This window comes from Stenella coeruleoalba (genome assembly GCF_951394435.1).
Source record: "Stenella coeruleoalba genome assembly, chromosome: 1".
NCBI classification, from domain to species: domain Eukaryota; kingdom Metazoa; phylum Chordata; class Mammalia; order Artiodactyla; family Delphinidae; genus Stenella; species Stenella coeruleoalba.
Window position 1 is genome coordinate 78056656 of NC_137169.1, and position 17329 is coordinate 78073984.

General features: G+C 38.3%; 1 protein-coding gene across 1 annotated transcript; it reads right to left on the minus strand.

Annotated features, from left to right (window-relative positions):
• Nucleotides 1-1078: 1078 nt before the first annotated feature.
• LOC307197752 (guanylate-binding protein 1-like) lies at nt 1079-12137 on the minus strand. The gene is made up of 11 exons (XM_079944048.1): nt 12015-12137; nt 9722-9921; nt 9075-9202; nt 8072-8181; nt 7601-7797; nt 6750-6992; nt 5607-5887; nt 4519-4731; nt 3773-3875; nt 3335-3528; nt 1079-2250 (listed from the first exon to the last, which is right to left on the minus strand). Exons 2-11 carry the CDS (start codon nt 9909-9911, stop codon nt 2134-2136), a joined length of 1776 nt encoding a protein of 591 aa, XP_079800174.1. The 5' UTR covers nt 9912-9921; nt 12015-12137; the 3' UTR covers nt 1079-2133.
• Nucleotides 12138-17329: the final 5192 nt, after the last annotated feature.

Consider the following 17329-nt stretch of genomic DNA (forward strand, 5'->3'; position numbering starts at 1 on the left):
CTGCCACTAGGTTCATCAGTACCATTTTCCTAGATTCCATATACATGCATTAATATATGGTATTTGTTTTTCTCTTTCTGACTAACTTCACTCTGTATGACAGACTCTAGGTCCATCCACCTCACTACAACTGATACAGTTTCATTCCTTTTTATGGCTGAGTAATATTCCATTGTATATATATAGCAAATTTTCTTTATCCATTCATCTGTCGATGGACATTTAGGTTGCTTCCATGTCCTGGCTATTGTAAATAGTGCCTTGAACTATTTATAATGAACTATTAATAATGAACATTGTAGCACACGTCTCTTTTTGAATTATGGTTTTCTCAGGGTATAATGCCCAGTAGTGGGATTGCTGGGTCATATGGTAGTTCTATTTTTAGTTTTTTAAGGAACCTCCATACTGTTCTCCATAGTGGCTATATCAATTTACATTCCCACCAACAGTGCAGGAGGGTTCCCTTTTCTCCACACCCTCTCCAGCATTTATTGTTTCTAGATTTTTTGATGATGGCCATTCTAACTGGTGTGTGTGAGATGATATCTCATTGTAGTTTTGATTTGCATTTCTCTAATGATTAGTGATGTTGAGCATCCTTTCATGTGTTTGTTGGCAATCTGTATATCTTCTTTGGAGAAATGTCTATTTAGGTCTTCTGCCCATTTTTGGATTGGGTAGTTTGTTCTTTTGATATTGAGCTGCATGAGCTGCTTGTATATTTTGGAGATTAATCTTTTGTCAGTTGCTGCATTTGCAAATATTTTCTTCCATTCTGAGAGTTGTTTCTGTTATATAAAGCAAGGGTCTGCAAACTATGGCTTCTGAGTGCCACCTGTTTTTGAAAACAATGTATTCTGGGAACACAGCCATGCCCACCCATTTGTGTATCATTAATGGCTGCTTTATGGCAGAGTTGAGTAGTTGAGTCAGAGACCATATGGCTCACAAAGCCATGAATAGTTACTATCCCATCTTTTACAGAAAAGTTAGCCAACCTTTGCTATATAAATTAGAACCTTATTTTTTTGGTGAAAAACTTAAAAAAAATCAGAAATGTAAAGTTCAATGAAGCATAATTTATTTCCAGATTGAAAATAATTCTTAATTGCTTTAAGAAACTTCAACCACATACCTAGGGCTTTTGACAATTGTGATAAAGTCTATACTAAGTAATATCAAGAGCATTATTCTACTGGTCAAAAAAAGCAAAAAACAACGCATATTCTCTTGGGGGAAAATAAGCAGGCTTTCAAGTATGCTTCTTAAGAATTGGGAAAAGATAGCCTAAACTCTAGGGTTATAAATGATCTAGTGATTAATTTAGCTCAGTTTTCTAACATATTATCAGTCATCATTTCAAGTTCATCTTTGCAAATTATAAATTGCTACAAACACACAATGTATACTTGTCATAATGTTACTATGTTTAGTCCAGGGTCACTTACCTAAAGTTCTAAAGAGTCCCATTACAGTTATAATCTGGGTGAACTGAGCAAGAAGGGAAAGTTTCCTTCTTTAGCCCATTTATTTATGATCCAACTCATACTCATGCTAATGGCTTCTTCCATCTTCCTACAGACATTCTGTAGAGCTTCTAGATCGCTATATAAGGTGATTTGCTTTAGCTTGGAATTCACCAGTAAGTGTTGCCCATTCCCAGTGTCCAGGAATCACATCATTGCTGACAGACTGTGCAGTCTTGAAACAATGGGACACTGTATACTGTCTTCACTAAGAAGCTAGAATGGTTGTCCCTGATATTGGAACTTGTGGTGCACTTAGCCAAACTCATGACCAACTATGTCCCAAGACTTTAACCTAAGACTTTGCTCAGTATCCACTTGTCTAACTTGTAGTCATCTGGAAGAAGAAGCTCCTGGGTGGTACAAGGTTATGATACCTCCTGGGTTGGCACAGAGGTAAAATGCATCTTGTTACACAGTTTACAGTATTGTGAGGAAGATGGACATGATTTCAATTATAGTACCGCATGCCTTTGCAAATATTTAGTATAATAAAACTGTGAAATCTAAATATTATCAAGTGTGGTGACATTTTTCTTAATTTTAAACTGCTTGAGTAATGCCTCTGATAAGAGTGACCAGGAAAGCTCTAATTTTTAGTTCTTTAGCTTAGGCAACATTGCTTCCTTGGTTTTTGCATCTCCTTCTGGAGATTCTGTATTTCTTTATGAAGTCGTCTGTTCTCTTCTTGGAATCCTTCCTGTAGTAGTCGGCGCTGTTCCTAAAAAAGTACAAATGGAGACTGAATAACGTGTCACATTAAGTAAATCTCTAACTTCTATCTAGTTTCCACATTCATAGATTTTTAAAAAAATATTTAATTTCTTCTTGAAATTTTCTCTACCATTAATTTCATTATACTTTCTCTTGGTCCTTCTAGCTCTGTGATTACTTTTTCTGAGTCTCCTTGAGTCAAGAAGGATTTTGGGCTTATATATCCCAATATGTTGATGAACCTAATTACCAGTATTAATTTTTTTTGTCCCATTAATTGTATATAATCTTTGTCGGCAATCTTAATGAAATGTTTGGCTTCAGATCTTATCTATGCATTGTGATTTTTTTATGTACACACACACAACACAGAAATAAGTGAAGAATTTGCAAAATCTGATATGGTGTCTGAATCTTAGATCAGGGAATTTGATCTAAGCTTCCACAATTTGGTGGCAGGGGGGCAAAGTGCAGGTAAGGGAATCAGGGCCCCAGACAGACCATACTGGCTTTCTGCACTTAATTCCCAGCTCAAAACATACTAGGAGCAGGACAAAGAAAACAGGTAGGAGTGATAGACTGACACAGTGGTGTGAGAGTTGAGTCCTTCTGCTTATGAAGGTTCTCTTCGAGCTAAAATCTGTGACAGAAGAAAAATTCGTGGATTCCTCTAACTGGTGAAGACTGTTCAGATATCTTCCCAAGCATTGTGGCCCTATAAAAATTATTTAGTCTTGTCTGAACCTCTGTTTCGTCTCCTAAGTAATATGGACATAGCAGCTCTTGCTTCGTATAGTACTAAGCAAGAGATATGGATAAGACTTTTTTATAATATCTAGGAGATAATAGCTACCATGATTGGCAGATATAGTGGTAATGGACTGGGTGTGACATAACTGCAAATAAAATCTTTTAACAACCAGACATTGTAGGGGCCAGTTCAGGCTGGTAGATAGGGATTGAAAAGTACAAGTGGGCAAGCAAGGTCCTTCTTCTGGGCTTCATGTTCTCACTGCCATGCCAAGTTTGTGAACAGGGAGTGTGGAGAGAAAACAGAATAACAGGAACCTCAAGGTGATACAATTAAATACCTGAAGTTTGAGAGATAGAGTTCTCTCTTGCTCTTGCAGCAACTGGGCCCTATCCCTCTCCATCTTCTCAGTCAGTTGTTTCACATGTTCCTGATAACTCTTTTCTTTCTGTTCCATCATCTGCTGATTCTTTATTTGCATTTCCTCCAGCATTTTTGCAGCAGTCTGTGCAGATTGAGCTTTCACACGTTCCACTGTTAGGAGGAAAAGGAAAAAGAAAAATGAATGTGGGTGACCATGTTGCTTCTTTCTTCCATGTACACTTAACCTGTCACTGTTGCTACTGACTGTGTATGCCCTACTCAAAAATGACTTTAGCGAGTAAGAGGCATCTTTTCTCATCTTGCTATAGTTTAAGGATCCTAGGCTCACCCAGCCAAATTAATTAGAATTTTTAAGCGCTTTCAAGGCTGTCTAGTCTCTTGACTCGCTGCTCACCTTCAATCAACTTTTCCTTCTCTGAGAGAGTCTGGTCTGTCTGTAGAATTGCAGCAATCACAGGCTCCTTGGACTTCAAATATTCCTGAAGAATTTTTTCAGCCTAGGACCCAGAAAAGAATGGGGTTAGTAATAGGAAATAGCTGTAAGCACTTATTCCTGTTTGCCCACCATCTTGCCCTCTAGGAATTGCTCCTCTTGGTCTTGGCATGCTGGTGGTCAAGATTCCCTGTCACTTGGGTGAGCACATGCTCCAGGCTGGCCAAGCATGACAGCTTCCTGAGCAGAATCTTTATAAGAGATTGATATAGATATAAATAGTGATTCTCTGTTCTTTTAGACTGAGGGCTCTAATTTTGGAGCTGTTGGCACTGTGGTCTCATATGGGGTGAACTTGTTGGAGAATGAAGCCATCATTGAGAAAGCAGATCAGAAAAAGGTATGGAGGGAGAATGGGAGGGAGGGAAGTGTGAGGTTGAGGGGAGGAACATGCAGAGAGATAAATGATGACATTATTTGAAATTTTGGATACCTCTGATAATCCAATTTGTAACTCAGTTGTTAATTGAGTGCACTCTTTTGGATGAGCACATAGGATATATCTGGTATAACAGGCTCCCTGTATGTGTTTATTAAATGAGAGCATGAATGCTGTCGGTCCTGTAATTGCGCATCTGTGTGCAATTCGCTTGGTCATGTTGTTTCAAGGAACACGTCAGCAACTTCCCAGAATCAATTTTGGTTACCTGTATTCCCTTCCTGGGCTCCTGAAGATACTTTTTCTTCAGCTCTTGTATCTTTTCAATGAAGAGGCGATAGCCTCCTCGTTTAGAATAAATCCCCTTTTTCAGACCTTCTTCTAGAGGACTGAAAATATCCTTAAGTAAAGCTGAGCAACGATCTGATGATGCTTTAAGATTCTTGTTACAAAAGTCATCTCGCTTTTCGTCTAGCTGGGCCTTTAATGTAAAAAATAGGAAGTAAAAAGAATAGTGAAAAGATGTTAACTTGACCTCAGAATTTCTGGAAAGTCTTCTCAAAAAAATAAAAATATAAAAGGTCTGTGACCCCCTAGATGAACTTACAGGCACTCACAACACCATATCCTTCCTGCTGATCCTGACTTTCTACAAAGGTCCCTTTCACCATGGAGGTGACCTTCAGAGCAGAGATTACTAGCTATATACTACACCTTTGGAGATAAACTCCTGCTTTTCAAACTGGACCAGTGATTGCATATGCACTAAATGTGGCTCAACATAAGCCTGCTCATGATAACTAAGGCTAAAATTTTCTTTGTTTTTGGCCAAAATATCCAATCAGCCTGATAACAATGAGCATGTAATTTGATTAGAAGCTCTGATTGTTACTTATATGTATGTAATGAAATTATAGGGAAGAATATTAGTTTATTCATGAAAGAAAAAAGTTTCAATGCACCATAATAAAGTATATCATAGGGCTTCCCTGGTGGCACAGTGGTTGAGAGTCCGCCTGCCGATGCAGGGGACATGGGTTCGTGCCCCAGTGCGGGAAGATCCCACATTCCACGGAGCAGCTGGGTCCGTGAGCCATGGCTGCTGAGCCTGCGCGTCCGGAGCCTGAGGTCCGCAACGGGAGAGGCTGCAACAGTGAGAGGCCTGCGTACCGCAAAAAAAAGAAAAAAAGTATATCATAATAAAATTGGTTCCTCTTATGATAATAACAAATAGTGTTTGTCACCATTTAAAAGTCTAGTAAAAATTGCTTTTCTCCAAATAAGCACCCATTTCATTTTCTAGTAGTACTTTACTTTCCAAGAGCCTAATCTGTATAAACTTAAGGAAAAAATTACCGCTAAATCCTTTTGAAATAAATGGTCTATATCTTTCCAGGACATCCTCATGAAGACTTCAATGGCCTCCTTCTCAATAGTCCTGTGCAGGTCCAGCAGCTCCTGGAGGGTTTCCGTGGGCAGCTGCAGCTTCTGAGCCATCTGCTGGTCATAGTGGGCAATGGCCTTTTTCACTGCAGCTGTGTTCTCGATCTCAGACAAGGCCAGGACTGCATTCTCCACGCAGGGCAGATCCCCACTACTGATGGCACTGACATAGGTTTGCACCAGGGTTTCTAGACCTACAAATAGAGATCAAATGATGATGTTTATTGTAGGAGGAGTGAGGAAACTTTCTATTCTGTGCAATTCTTATGATGTCTATTACCAACCATTTGCCTTACAGCATCAATGTCCTCAGTATCACCTGAAAACTGGCTAAAAATGCAGACTCTCAGCCTCTGCCCCAGTTCAACTGACTTAGACCCTCGTCTTTGGCAAGATCCTCAGGTGGTACATATGCACATCAAAGGTTGAGAACCTCTGCTCTAGATAGCCTAGGCCTGTGTTTATTGAGTACATTTACTTCACCCCCAAGCATTGTTAGGACAGAAACCATCTCTCTCTCATTTATGTCTGTATCATCAGCCCTGGTAGGTCCATGGGAAACATTCGATTAATATTTGTGGAACAAATCAAAAGGAGTCCTGCATTTTGTTTATTCTAGCAGAGCTTTGTCCAGAAGAACTTTCTGTGATGATGGAAGTATTCTATATGTGCTGTCCAGTGTGGTAGCCACTACACATGTGTAGTGTGAGCCCTTGAGACACAGCTGTGTGATCAGAATGTTAAATTTCTTTAATTTTAATTAGTTTACATTTAAATTTAGATAGCTGCACTTATCTAGTGACAACCATATTGCACAGGGAAGGTCCAGTTTACTAGGACAGTTTTAAGCTTTTAGAGCTATTTTCCTTTGGCCTTTTCTATCTTTCCTCACCTAAGAATTGTGACTAATAAAACCTGTTAGAAGTGTTGGTGACATCTAGAATTTAACACAATAATAGCAGTAGATGTGCATTTTTCAAAGCGGAAGCTAGGTGGATGTTATTACACCATCTTTTCGTGTTAACCGTGAGAGTAAAGACTGGGAAGAGAACTCACGAGGTCCATTGACCTTGATGCCTCCTGAAAGGGTTTTCGTTTTGGAATTTCTAAAGATGTAGGAACAGAAGACTGCAGCTTGTTGCACAAATTCGGGGTCCAGCTTATCATCACACAGTTCCTCAAGCTGGCCCAGTTTCTTCCTATCAGTGGGCCGATCGAAGATAAAGCATTTCTTCTTTGGGAAGAACTTCCGGATACAGAGTCGAGGCAGATTGAAATTTTTATCTTTTTGACTGGTACCTGGAAGAAGATAAAAAGAATGTGCCTAATATAGAGGCTTGCAAACTTTTTCTGTAAAGGGCCAAACAGTAAATATTTTAGGCTTTGCAAGCCAGATGGTCTCTTTTCCAAGTACTCAATTCTACTACTGTAAGCATGAAATCAGCCATAGACAGTCTATAAATGAATGGGCATAGCATGATTCCAATAAAACCTTATTTACAAAATCAGCTGGCAGGCTGGATTGGACATTATTTGCCTGTGAGCCATCCTTTGCCAACCCCTAGACTAGTGCATGGTTCATGCTTTTATTTATTTTCTTCAAATGAATTACCTATTCTACTCCATATTCTTTGGTTAATTACAGCACCACAAGCCCTAAGCAGGGATATAATGTAAGTCTAATCACAGCACAGGGAAAGGTGAAAGAAATGAAACCTGTTCTTAAAACAGGGAGAAAATCAAATCAAATCTATTCATTCAGATAGTAAACAAGTGTTACTTCTTAGTAATCGCCCCCTGAGAAGAAATAGAAACTATAAATATAAGAAAACTCTTGATAGAAAACTAAAGAACGATCGTTTTATCGTGTTTTGTCATCCCATTTACCGATTCTAAGTTCCTTTTACCTTTCTTAAGCCTGAGTGAATTCTCCAGGTACTCGTCTGCTGTGATGGATTGTCCATCTGCCTCCAAGTCTAGGGAGAAATCCCTCAGTGTCCATACAAAGTCTGGAAAGAAGCTCACAAAGTCAGCTGAATCCTCAACCCCATCCACATCAGGTGAAGCTTTTGCCCTGATTCTCTCTGTGAGCTCCGTCACATAGCTGAGCAGCAAATTAAGGAAAACTGGCCTAAAAGGACAGCGCCCGCCACCCTATATTAGTTACATATACAAAACCCTTGTTTCGCCTTTGTTCTTAACCCAAGTATCAATTCTTCAGTAGGTATTGATACGTAGGATTTTCCCCCTGCCCTTGAATTATTTTTTATGTTTCTCTTTTTGTGCTTGATTCACAAGGACTCACAGTTAGGCAGCTGTTTTTATTAATACTGGTCTCCCCTCTGACTCTGATGCTGGTTTGAACCCAAAAAAGATACTGAAGTTGGTCCATGGCCTGCTGGTTGATGGTTCCCATACTATTGTACACAAAAGTGCTGCTCAGGAGTATTGCTAGGGCAAATATCCAGGAGTCATTCTGGTTGTCACCCTGGAAATCAGAGTACATTTGGACCAGGATTATTTTTCATTCTCATGGCACTTTTCAGATCAGCAGTAGTAAAAGGATGCTCATTTAATTAGAGTTTTTTTTTAGACTAACGCCCTATACGAGGAAACCAAATCCAAGCAAAAATGATAGTTAGTAGGACTTGAACTTTGAATAGTTTTCTGATTAGTGTTTTTGGTTTACCCTGATTCTCACTAGACCCTCTTATAATCATTGGTAGATAATTGCAAACAAATAGTCATTGCTTGTGGGCATTCTAAGGCCTTAAATATAATTTAAATGTAAACTTTTCTCTTTATTTTTACAGAACAATTGTCTTAATATAAGGGTAATAATACATGTATCTATCTCACTGAGCAATTGTTGTGCACCTAACACTTTCCATTACTTATCTTTTAAGTATTCAAAACAATACTATGAGGCAAATGTAGATCTGTTACATCTGTTTTACAGATAAGAAAGCTGAGGTTAAAAGAGATCAAATAATGTGCTAAGATCATTGAATTACTGACAGACTTTAAATTTAAAGCCAAGGGTATGGGACTTCAGAACCTAAATCCTTACTAAAGTTCTTTGCAGGATAAGATTCATTATGTTGAATTTATTTGTATTCCCTTTATGCATCTGGGTTAACTGGCTTAGCTTACAGCCTTTTAATAATTAGAATAGTGTCGACTGACCACTATGCTCTTCTCCTAGGATTCTGCCTTATGAATATTTTCCTGATCCCTCATTGCTAAACTGGGTCTCATGGCATGTAAACAGAAATGAAAAAACGTGGTTAAGTGCAAGTTCTTATTTAAAGAAAAATTAAATAGTGTAGAGAATATTCAGACATGAGGGGCTTAGTCCAAATTTGAATCCTCAGTCCTTACCTTCTCCACATCCCCCAGGCCCTCAGTATCAAGCAGAACTAGAGTATGTTCTGGCTTCTTGGGATGAGGCACACACCACATCCAGATGCCCTTCGTGTGAGACTGCACCGTGGAGCCCAGAGAAAAACCTGCAAGGGGGCATGGGGTTAAGAAAGGGTGGAGTTTTAATAGCAGATGGATCTTGAAATTGAGATAATAGTTAACAACATCAAGGTTTAAAGAGACCAATGAAAACGTAATCAGTATTGATCTTAACTGCAACCAGAAGAAGAGAGAAATTAGAACATTCAGTACAAACTGAAATATTTATTTTACCTTAAAGATCAGTATAAACTTGATGTTAATCCACATACATTTTAGCAAATGTTTTATTGTTTATTATTATCTGTATTAATTTTCTTTATTACTACCTTACTCCTTCCAGAAAGGCATATTTATACTTTAAAGAGAAAATTAAGGCAAAGTGGTGAGAAAGAGTTGACTCTTATCGTCCAGCACAGATTAAATAAGAAACCCATCACTGTATTGAAAGTTAGCTTTCAATATTCCTCCCAGGTCTCTAACTTCCTCTCCTCACATCACTGTTCTGCACGCTGGGAGTGTGGTTGGCAGAAGGGACTCGGCTGGGCTTTGCTGGTGCCACTCACCCTTGTTCTTCCCAGCCAGCTTGTTCATCAGGTAGGATTTGCCGGTGCGGTAGAGGCCCACGATAGCCACCACCACAACGGGCTGCTGAATGGCAGACAGGATCTTCAGAGCTTTCGGATTAACCAATAGTCGCCCATTAATGTTCTCGATGAGGCACTCTGGGCCTGACATGTGGGTCTCTGAGGCCATGTTCCCTTGTCTGCAGGGGAAGAGATGGGATGAATTAGAATTTCTGGTCTAAGCAGATCAAGAGTTTTCACAAGGTTATTTTGCATTCAGAAGGAGGAATCATAAAATCCCCCAACATGACCTAGTTTTGTGTCAACAGTGACATAGATGAGGGAAAGACATTTTAGAAAGTTATGGAAGTATTATCAAAGTAGTCCACTAAAAAAATATTGGTATGACAGTGATTTATCAATATTCAACCACCCTCATGAACAAAATCTTATATTTAGTTTACCATGGAAAACTTTTATTTTGGACTTTCATTTAAAAATTTATACTAGACATTAAATGTAAAATAGAATAAGATTCAGAGAGATTCATTGTACACCCTGGCTATGTGTGAGAAATACAATATTTATTTATTCACTAATTCTTACTATGAATAAAGAATTTCATGAATAAATGTTCATCACTTGATATATGTCTCTGAACAATTTCTGGTGATTTGAAATGTGTTTTTTCTCACTAGTTAGCCTTATTTTTACTGGGATAAGGGTCCACAGAACTTCTCACACTGCTATTCTAGAAGTGGAACTTACTTTAGCAAATTTTATAAAAATATGTGACCTTGTGAAACACGTGGCTAGGGACCCTTCCAAAACCTTGGTATGGGCTTGTGGAAGCAAGGGGCTCTGAAACTTAAAATGTATTAGCTTCAGAATAAATTAGCCTCAAACTAAGTGGGGGTAAAGTGCACATCTGCGAATACTGCATGTTGCTAAAAATCGTATTTGTACGTGTGTGTGTGTGTGTGTGTGTGTGTGTGTATGTGTAAGGGAACAAAAGATAATGAAATAAATATTAAAAGATCAGGAGACAGATCAGGAGAACTAAAGAAGAAAGTTGTTGAAAGAAAATATCTATATTTCCAACCATGCACTTCCAAGTTTTCTGTTTTCTTCTTTTTTTCCATTTTGTAGAGGAGAAGTAGAAACAGGAAGAGGAGTAGGGGTAAAGAGGGGGGATGGGGATGGAAAAGGGGAGGGGAAGCTGAAAAGAAGAGAGAGGTGTCAGACAAGGTAGGTGATGAATAAGCTAATGCCAAGTCAAGGAATTCAGAGGAAGAGTTTGCAAAAGGCAAGATCCAAACTTCTTGAGAGCACAGAGAGGGCAAAGTAAACAAAGATGCTGCCTTCAGTGCTGCACCACAGTAGATTCTTTAAAGAGGAAGCTTTTTAGTGAAGTAGTGGGGCTGAATTCTGCTCCTAAGGGGTAAGGAGTGAATTGACCACAAGAAATTGGATCTAGTGAACTTGTGCTATTTCTAAAAGAAGAAGTCCACTTTGAAACAAAGTTCAAATGTAGGACTGAAGAGTATGGTATTTTCATGAATCTACACCTTTCACTTTGGGTTTCAGGATTTTTTTTTTGTCTTTAACAGTGTCATGTAGCTATTTCCACTGCATCTCATTTACTATTCTTTCCTTCTCATGAAAATAACCTATTTGTTGTCCTTTCAGTTTCTTAGCTGCAGGTACATCAGTATTGAATAAGTTGTATCAAAGACAATGGTAATTTTGGGGCTTCCCTGGTGGCACAGTGGTTGAGAGTCGGCCTGCCAATGCAGGGGACATGGGTTCGTGCCCCGGTCCGGGAAGATCCCACATGCCGCAGAGGGGCTGGGCCCGTGAGCCACGGCCGCTGAGCCTGCATGTCCGGAGCCTGTGCTCCGCAGTGGGAGAGGCCACAACAGTGAGAGGCCCGTGTACGGCAAAAAAAAAAAAAAAAAAAAATGGTAATTTAATTGTGTCCCCAGTCAACACAGACAACATCAGCAAAGAGAAAGACAATCCTAATGCATTTCAAGATCTTAGTTTAGCTCCATGTCCCTGGTGCCTAATTCTACACAAGCACAGTAATGACCCAGGATTTCATCTGACCTCGTGCCCCACATTAGGCTCAGCTGAAACCTATTTTGATGCTGGTCATTTTTTAGAAAACTAACTAACCCTTAAAAATCCCTTCCCATCCCTGCACTAATCTTAACATGGGCTCCTTTTCCCAGAGCAAGGCTGCTTTAGCACTGGAGACAGAGCTGCTTTGAGGAAAAAGTAGAGTTCTTACCTGTTTTCTTCTCAGTTTAGGTGGAGTGGTTCTGTAACTTCTCTGTCTCTCACTAGATGGTTAGACTTTTATTTCACCCACCCAATGTCATTGGACTCGTGTGATTTCCTGTAAAGACCAGACCGAAGCAGTGAAGCAATCTCTGTAAAAGATTTACAGTAATATGAAACTGAAAGCACTGAAAACAGAACAATGACTCAGTAAGCATAAAAGGAATTTTTGGAAGCTATCCTCTTTGGAGGGAACACGGGTTTGACACTACTTCTCAACTAGAACCTTCACATTAATTTTTTTTGAAAGACATCTGAGAAACAATTTGGTGTTTAAAAAAGTGTCTATTAGATACTTAAATGTAATGGAATGTATCCGGGATTGGGGGTCAGTTTGGGAAACCTAGAATGAGGAAGCATATTTTTAGTTTTAATTTCTTTAAATAATGGACACACTTACAGTGGACTGGTTCCTCATTTGTGCATGCTGTAAGTGAGGAAAAGGACACACATTCGTGAACACGCAGCCCCTGGAACTTAATACCCAGTGCACAGGCTGGAAGGGGCTCCATGTGTTACACATGTGTTCCAGGCTCAGTGCTGTCCGTTCTACATGGGTTAAATAACTGATATCTCATAACAAACATTTCCCCACCATTTTATAGAAACTGAGGCACAGAAAGATTTAATGTCTTGTCCCAAATCACAGCACTGTAAATAATCTGAACCGAATCATTCTTGATTCCAAACCCTCTTGTTAAGCCACTTCATTATACTGCCTTTCCACGTTTGCTCAGTGAATAGCAGAAGTAACAGTTTTATTTCTTGATTGCTTTCGAAGAGGTACACATGTTACATGTCTAATTCAATCCTGACTACAGTCATGCAAAATAAGCGGTATTGTCTCCATCTTGCAGGAGGCTTGAGGGAGGGTAAAATAATATGCCTGTTCAGATTCATTAAGCAAGTTATAGAGGTAGGATACAAATTTGAAACTCTGTTTACCCTTAAACTATGTTTTTTCTCCCCCTGAACAATGTTTCTGAAGGAAGGAATAGGGAAGTGAGGAGAAAGGGAGATATCTATAAGTTTCTCTCCTGATCTCATAGTATAAGTGCATTTCTCCACACCTGGAAGCCAGTGTCTGAAATTTAACAAATAAAGTACACTCCTTGCTTTCCCTCTTTGCCATTATCTTTTGAAGTGTCTCTGAGTAAGTAGCACTTTAACTTGCTTTGAAAAATGTGGTTTATCTGGGTCTTTCAGTTGCTGGAACACACCTAGTTTCTTCCTGCCTTAGCGGTCTATGTACAGCAATTTTCTGCATCTGGAACTTTCTTACCACTGATCTCAGCAAGATTGGTTCCTTCTTATTCTACTGGTCTCAGCTAAATGGCATCTTCTCACTGAGGTCTTCCATGTAAGTTAATCTCCAACCCATCACCTTTTTTTTTTTTTTTTTTTTTCTTCTTCTTTTTGCGGTACGCGGGCCTCTCACTGTTGTGGCCTCTCCCGTTGCAGAGCACAGGCTCCGGACGCGCAGGCGCAGCAGCCATGGCTCACGGGCCCAGCCACTCCACGGCATGTGGAATCTTCCCGTACCGGGGCACGAACCCGTGTCCCCTGCATCGGGAGGCGGACTCCCAACCACTGCGTCACCAGGGAAGCCCCTTGCTTTTTTTTTTTTACTTTTCCCTGTGACTACCTGAAATTCAACTTCATAAAAACAGGGACCTCATGTGTTCACAGGTGTGTGTCTCCAGCAATTAAAACAGAGTTCGGAAGAGAGTATAAGCTCAATGGATATTATGTGTGTCTGAATATAAAATGGCTACAAATATGAAGGTTACCCCACATTTTTCCAATTTGAAGTGTAGAAGAAATGATAAAATGCCTATGTAAAGTATTTTGTCAATTTAGTTATACTTTTAAAATTATATATCTTATGTATATATAATATTGATATGTTGGTTTTTTCTTACATTTTGTAAAATAACTTTTAAATTGAAATATAGTTGACATACAATATTATATTAGTGTCAGGTGTACTACATAATAATTTGACATGTGCATACATTATGAAATGATCACCACAATAAGTCTGTAACCACCTGTCCTCATACAAAGTTATTAAAATATCACTGACCATATTCCTTATGCTGTATATTACATCCCTGTGGTTTATGCATTGTATAACTAGAGGTATGTACCTCTTAATCCCCTTCACCCTTTTGCCCACCATGGCTCTGTATTTGCAAAAGTGGACTGAAACACTCTGGTGCTGTAGCCTTATTAACTGTACTAACATTCTGATAGGTCATTTTATAAATTAAAAGTCTCTGGCTCTCCTCTACTTTTTCTCATGAGAAAGGGTTTTCTTATGTCAATTAAGGCCAACTTGCAACTATTTTATTGAACACATGACAGTGGAAAGCAAAAGCAAAAATAAACTTAGTATCTCAGAAATTGACTAGGTGTTAGGAAGCCAGCTCCTTCCTGATTGGTACAGGAAAGAGAAACTGACTCCTAGATACTATTTTTAGTTAATTGCTTTCATTTTGGAGTATGGATTGTTGCTTTATTTATTTAAAACTCTTTTTTAGTCTTTCAGTATTATTGTGCAGTTTTCTATATTTCAGTTCAAATTGTTATGTATATTCTTACATTATTATGTTTCCTTTTTAATTGTGGTTAAAAAACAACATAAATTTTACCATTCTCTTTTAAGTGTACAGATTAACTATACTTACATGTTAATTATATTCCATAATTCCATGGAACAAATCTCCAGAGCTTCTTCATCCTGCAAAACTGAAACTCTATACCCATCGAACAACTCCCCCTTAACCTTTCACCCTAGCCCTTGACAACCACCATTCTACTTTATGTTTCTGTGAGTTTGACTACCTTACATACCTCATATAAGTGGAATCAGAAGGTACTGATCTTTTTCTAACTGGGTTATTTTTTTAAAATAACGTCTTCATACTTAACCCATGTTGTAGCATGTGACAAGATTTTCCTTTTCTAAGGCTAACATTTTTTAAAATTTTAATTAATTTATTTTTTATACAGCAGGTTTTTACTAGTTATCTGTTTTATACATATTAGTGTATATATGTCAATCCCAATCTCCCAACTCATCCCACACCCTCTCTTTCCCCCCTTGGTGTCCATACGTTTGTCCTCTACATCTGTGTCTCTATTTCTGCCTTGCAAACTGTTTCATCTGTACCATTTTTCTAGATTCCACATATATGTGTTAATATACGATAATTATTTTTCTCTTTTTGACTTACTTCACTCTGTATGACAGACTGTAGGTCCATCCACATCTCTAAAAATGACCCAAGTTCATTCCTTTTTATGGCTAATATTCCATTATATACATTTACCACATCTTCTTTATCCATTCATCTGTAGGTGGGCATTTAGGTTCCTCCCATGACCTGGCTATTGTAAATAGTGCTGCAGTGAACATTGGGGTGCATGTGTCTTTTTGAATTATGGTTTTCTCTGGGTATATGCCCAGTAGTGGGATTGCTGGGTCATATGGTAATTCTATTTTTAGTTTTTTAAGGAAGCTCCATACTCTTCTCCATGTAGCTCTGTCAATTTACATTCCCACAAACAGTGCAAGAGGGTTCTCTTTTCTCCAAACCATCTCCAGCATTTGTTGTTTGTAAATTTTCTGATGATGACCATTCTAACTGGTGTGAGGTGATACCTCATGGTAGTTTTGATGTGGATGTCTCTAATGATGAGTGATGGTGAGCATCCTTTCACGTGTTTGTTGGCAATCTGTATATCTTCTTTGTAGAAATGTCTATTTAGGTCTTCCACCCATTTTTGGATTGGGTTGTTTGTTTTTTTGGTATTGAGCTAAATGACATGCTTATATATGTTGGAGATGAACCCTTTGTCAGTTGTTTCCTTTGCAAATATCTTCTACCATTTGAAGTTTGTCTTTTAGTGTTGTTTACGGTTTCCTTTGCTGTGCAAAATCTTTTAAGTTTCAATAGGTCCCATTTGTTTATTTTTGTTTTCATTTCCATTTCTCTAGGAAGTCAGTCAAAAAGGATCTTGCTGTGATGTATGTCATAGAGTGTTGTGCCTATGTTTTCCTCTAAGAGTTTTATAGTGTCTGACCTTATATTTAGGTCTTTAATCCATTTTGAGTTTATTTTTTTGTATGGTGTTAGGAAGTCTTCTAATTTCATTCTTTTACATGTAGCTGTCCAGTATTCTCAGCACAACTTATTGAAGAGACTGTCTTTTCTCCATTGAACATCCTTGCCTCCTTTGTCAAACATAAGTTGACCATATGTGCGTGGGTTTAACTCTAGGCTTTATATCCTGCTCCAATTATCCATATTTCAGTTTTTGTGTCAGTACCATACTGTCTTGATTACTGTAGCTTTGTAGTATAGTCTGAAGTCAGGGAACCTGATTCCACCAGCTCCGTTTTTCTTTCCCAAGATTGATTTGGCTATTTGGGTCTTTTGTGTTTCCATACAAATTGTGAAATTTTTTGTACTAGTTCTGTGAAAAGTGCCATTGGTAGTTTGATAGGGATTGCATTGAATCTGTAGATTTTGGGGGGTAGTATAGTCATTTTCACAATGTTGAATCTTCCAATCCAAGAACATGGTATATCTCTCCTTCTGTTTGTACCATCTTTAATTTATTTCATCAGTGTCTTATAGTTTTCTGCATACAGGTCTTTTGTCTCCTTAGGTAGGTTTAATCTTAGGTATTTTATTATTTTTGTTGCAATAGTAAATGGGAGTGTTTCCTTAATTTCTCTTTCTGATTTTTCATTGTTAATGTATAGGAATGCAAGAGATTTCTGTGCATTAATTTTGCATCCTGCTACTTTACCAAATTCATTGATAAGCTCTAGTAGTTTTTTGGCAACATCTATAGGATTCTCTATGTATAGTATCATGTCATCTGCAAACAGTGACAGTTTTATTTCTTTTCCAATTTGGTTTCCTTTTATTTCTTTTTCTTCTCTGATTGCTGTGGCTAAAACTTCCAAAACTATGTTGAATAATAGTGGTGAGAGTGGGCACCCTTGTCTTGTTTCTGATCTTAGAGGAAATGCTTTCAGTTTTTCACCATTGAGAATGATGTTGGCTGTGGGTTTGTCATATATGGCCTTTATTATGTTGGGGTAGGTTTGCTCTATGCCTACTTTTTGGAGAGTTTTTATGAAAAATGGGTGTTGAATTTTGTCAAAAGCTCTTTCTGCATCTATTGAGATTATCATATGGTTTTATGCTTCAATTTGTTAATATGTTGTATCACATTGATTGATTTGTG

Excerpts from the sequence above, each read along its gene's own strand:
- LOC307197752 (XM_079944048.1), bottom strand. The coding sequence starts at position 9,911 with ATGGCCTCAGAGACCCACATGTCAGGCCCAGAGTGCCTCATCGAGAAC. Across the intron at positions 7,798-8,071 it reads CAGGCCATGGACCAACTTCA|CTATGTGACGGAGCTCACAG; the intron begins GTATCTTTTTTG and ends TTTGCTGCTCAG. Across the intron at positions 3,876-4,518 it reads AGCCCAGGAAGGGAATACAG|GCTGAAAAAATTCTTCAGGA; the intron begins GTAACCAAAATT and ends TCTGGGTCCTAG.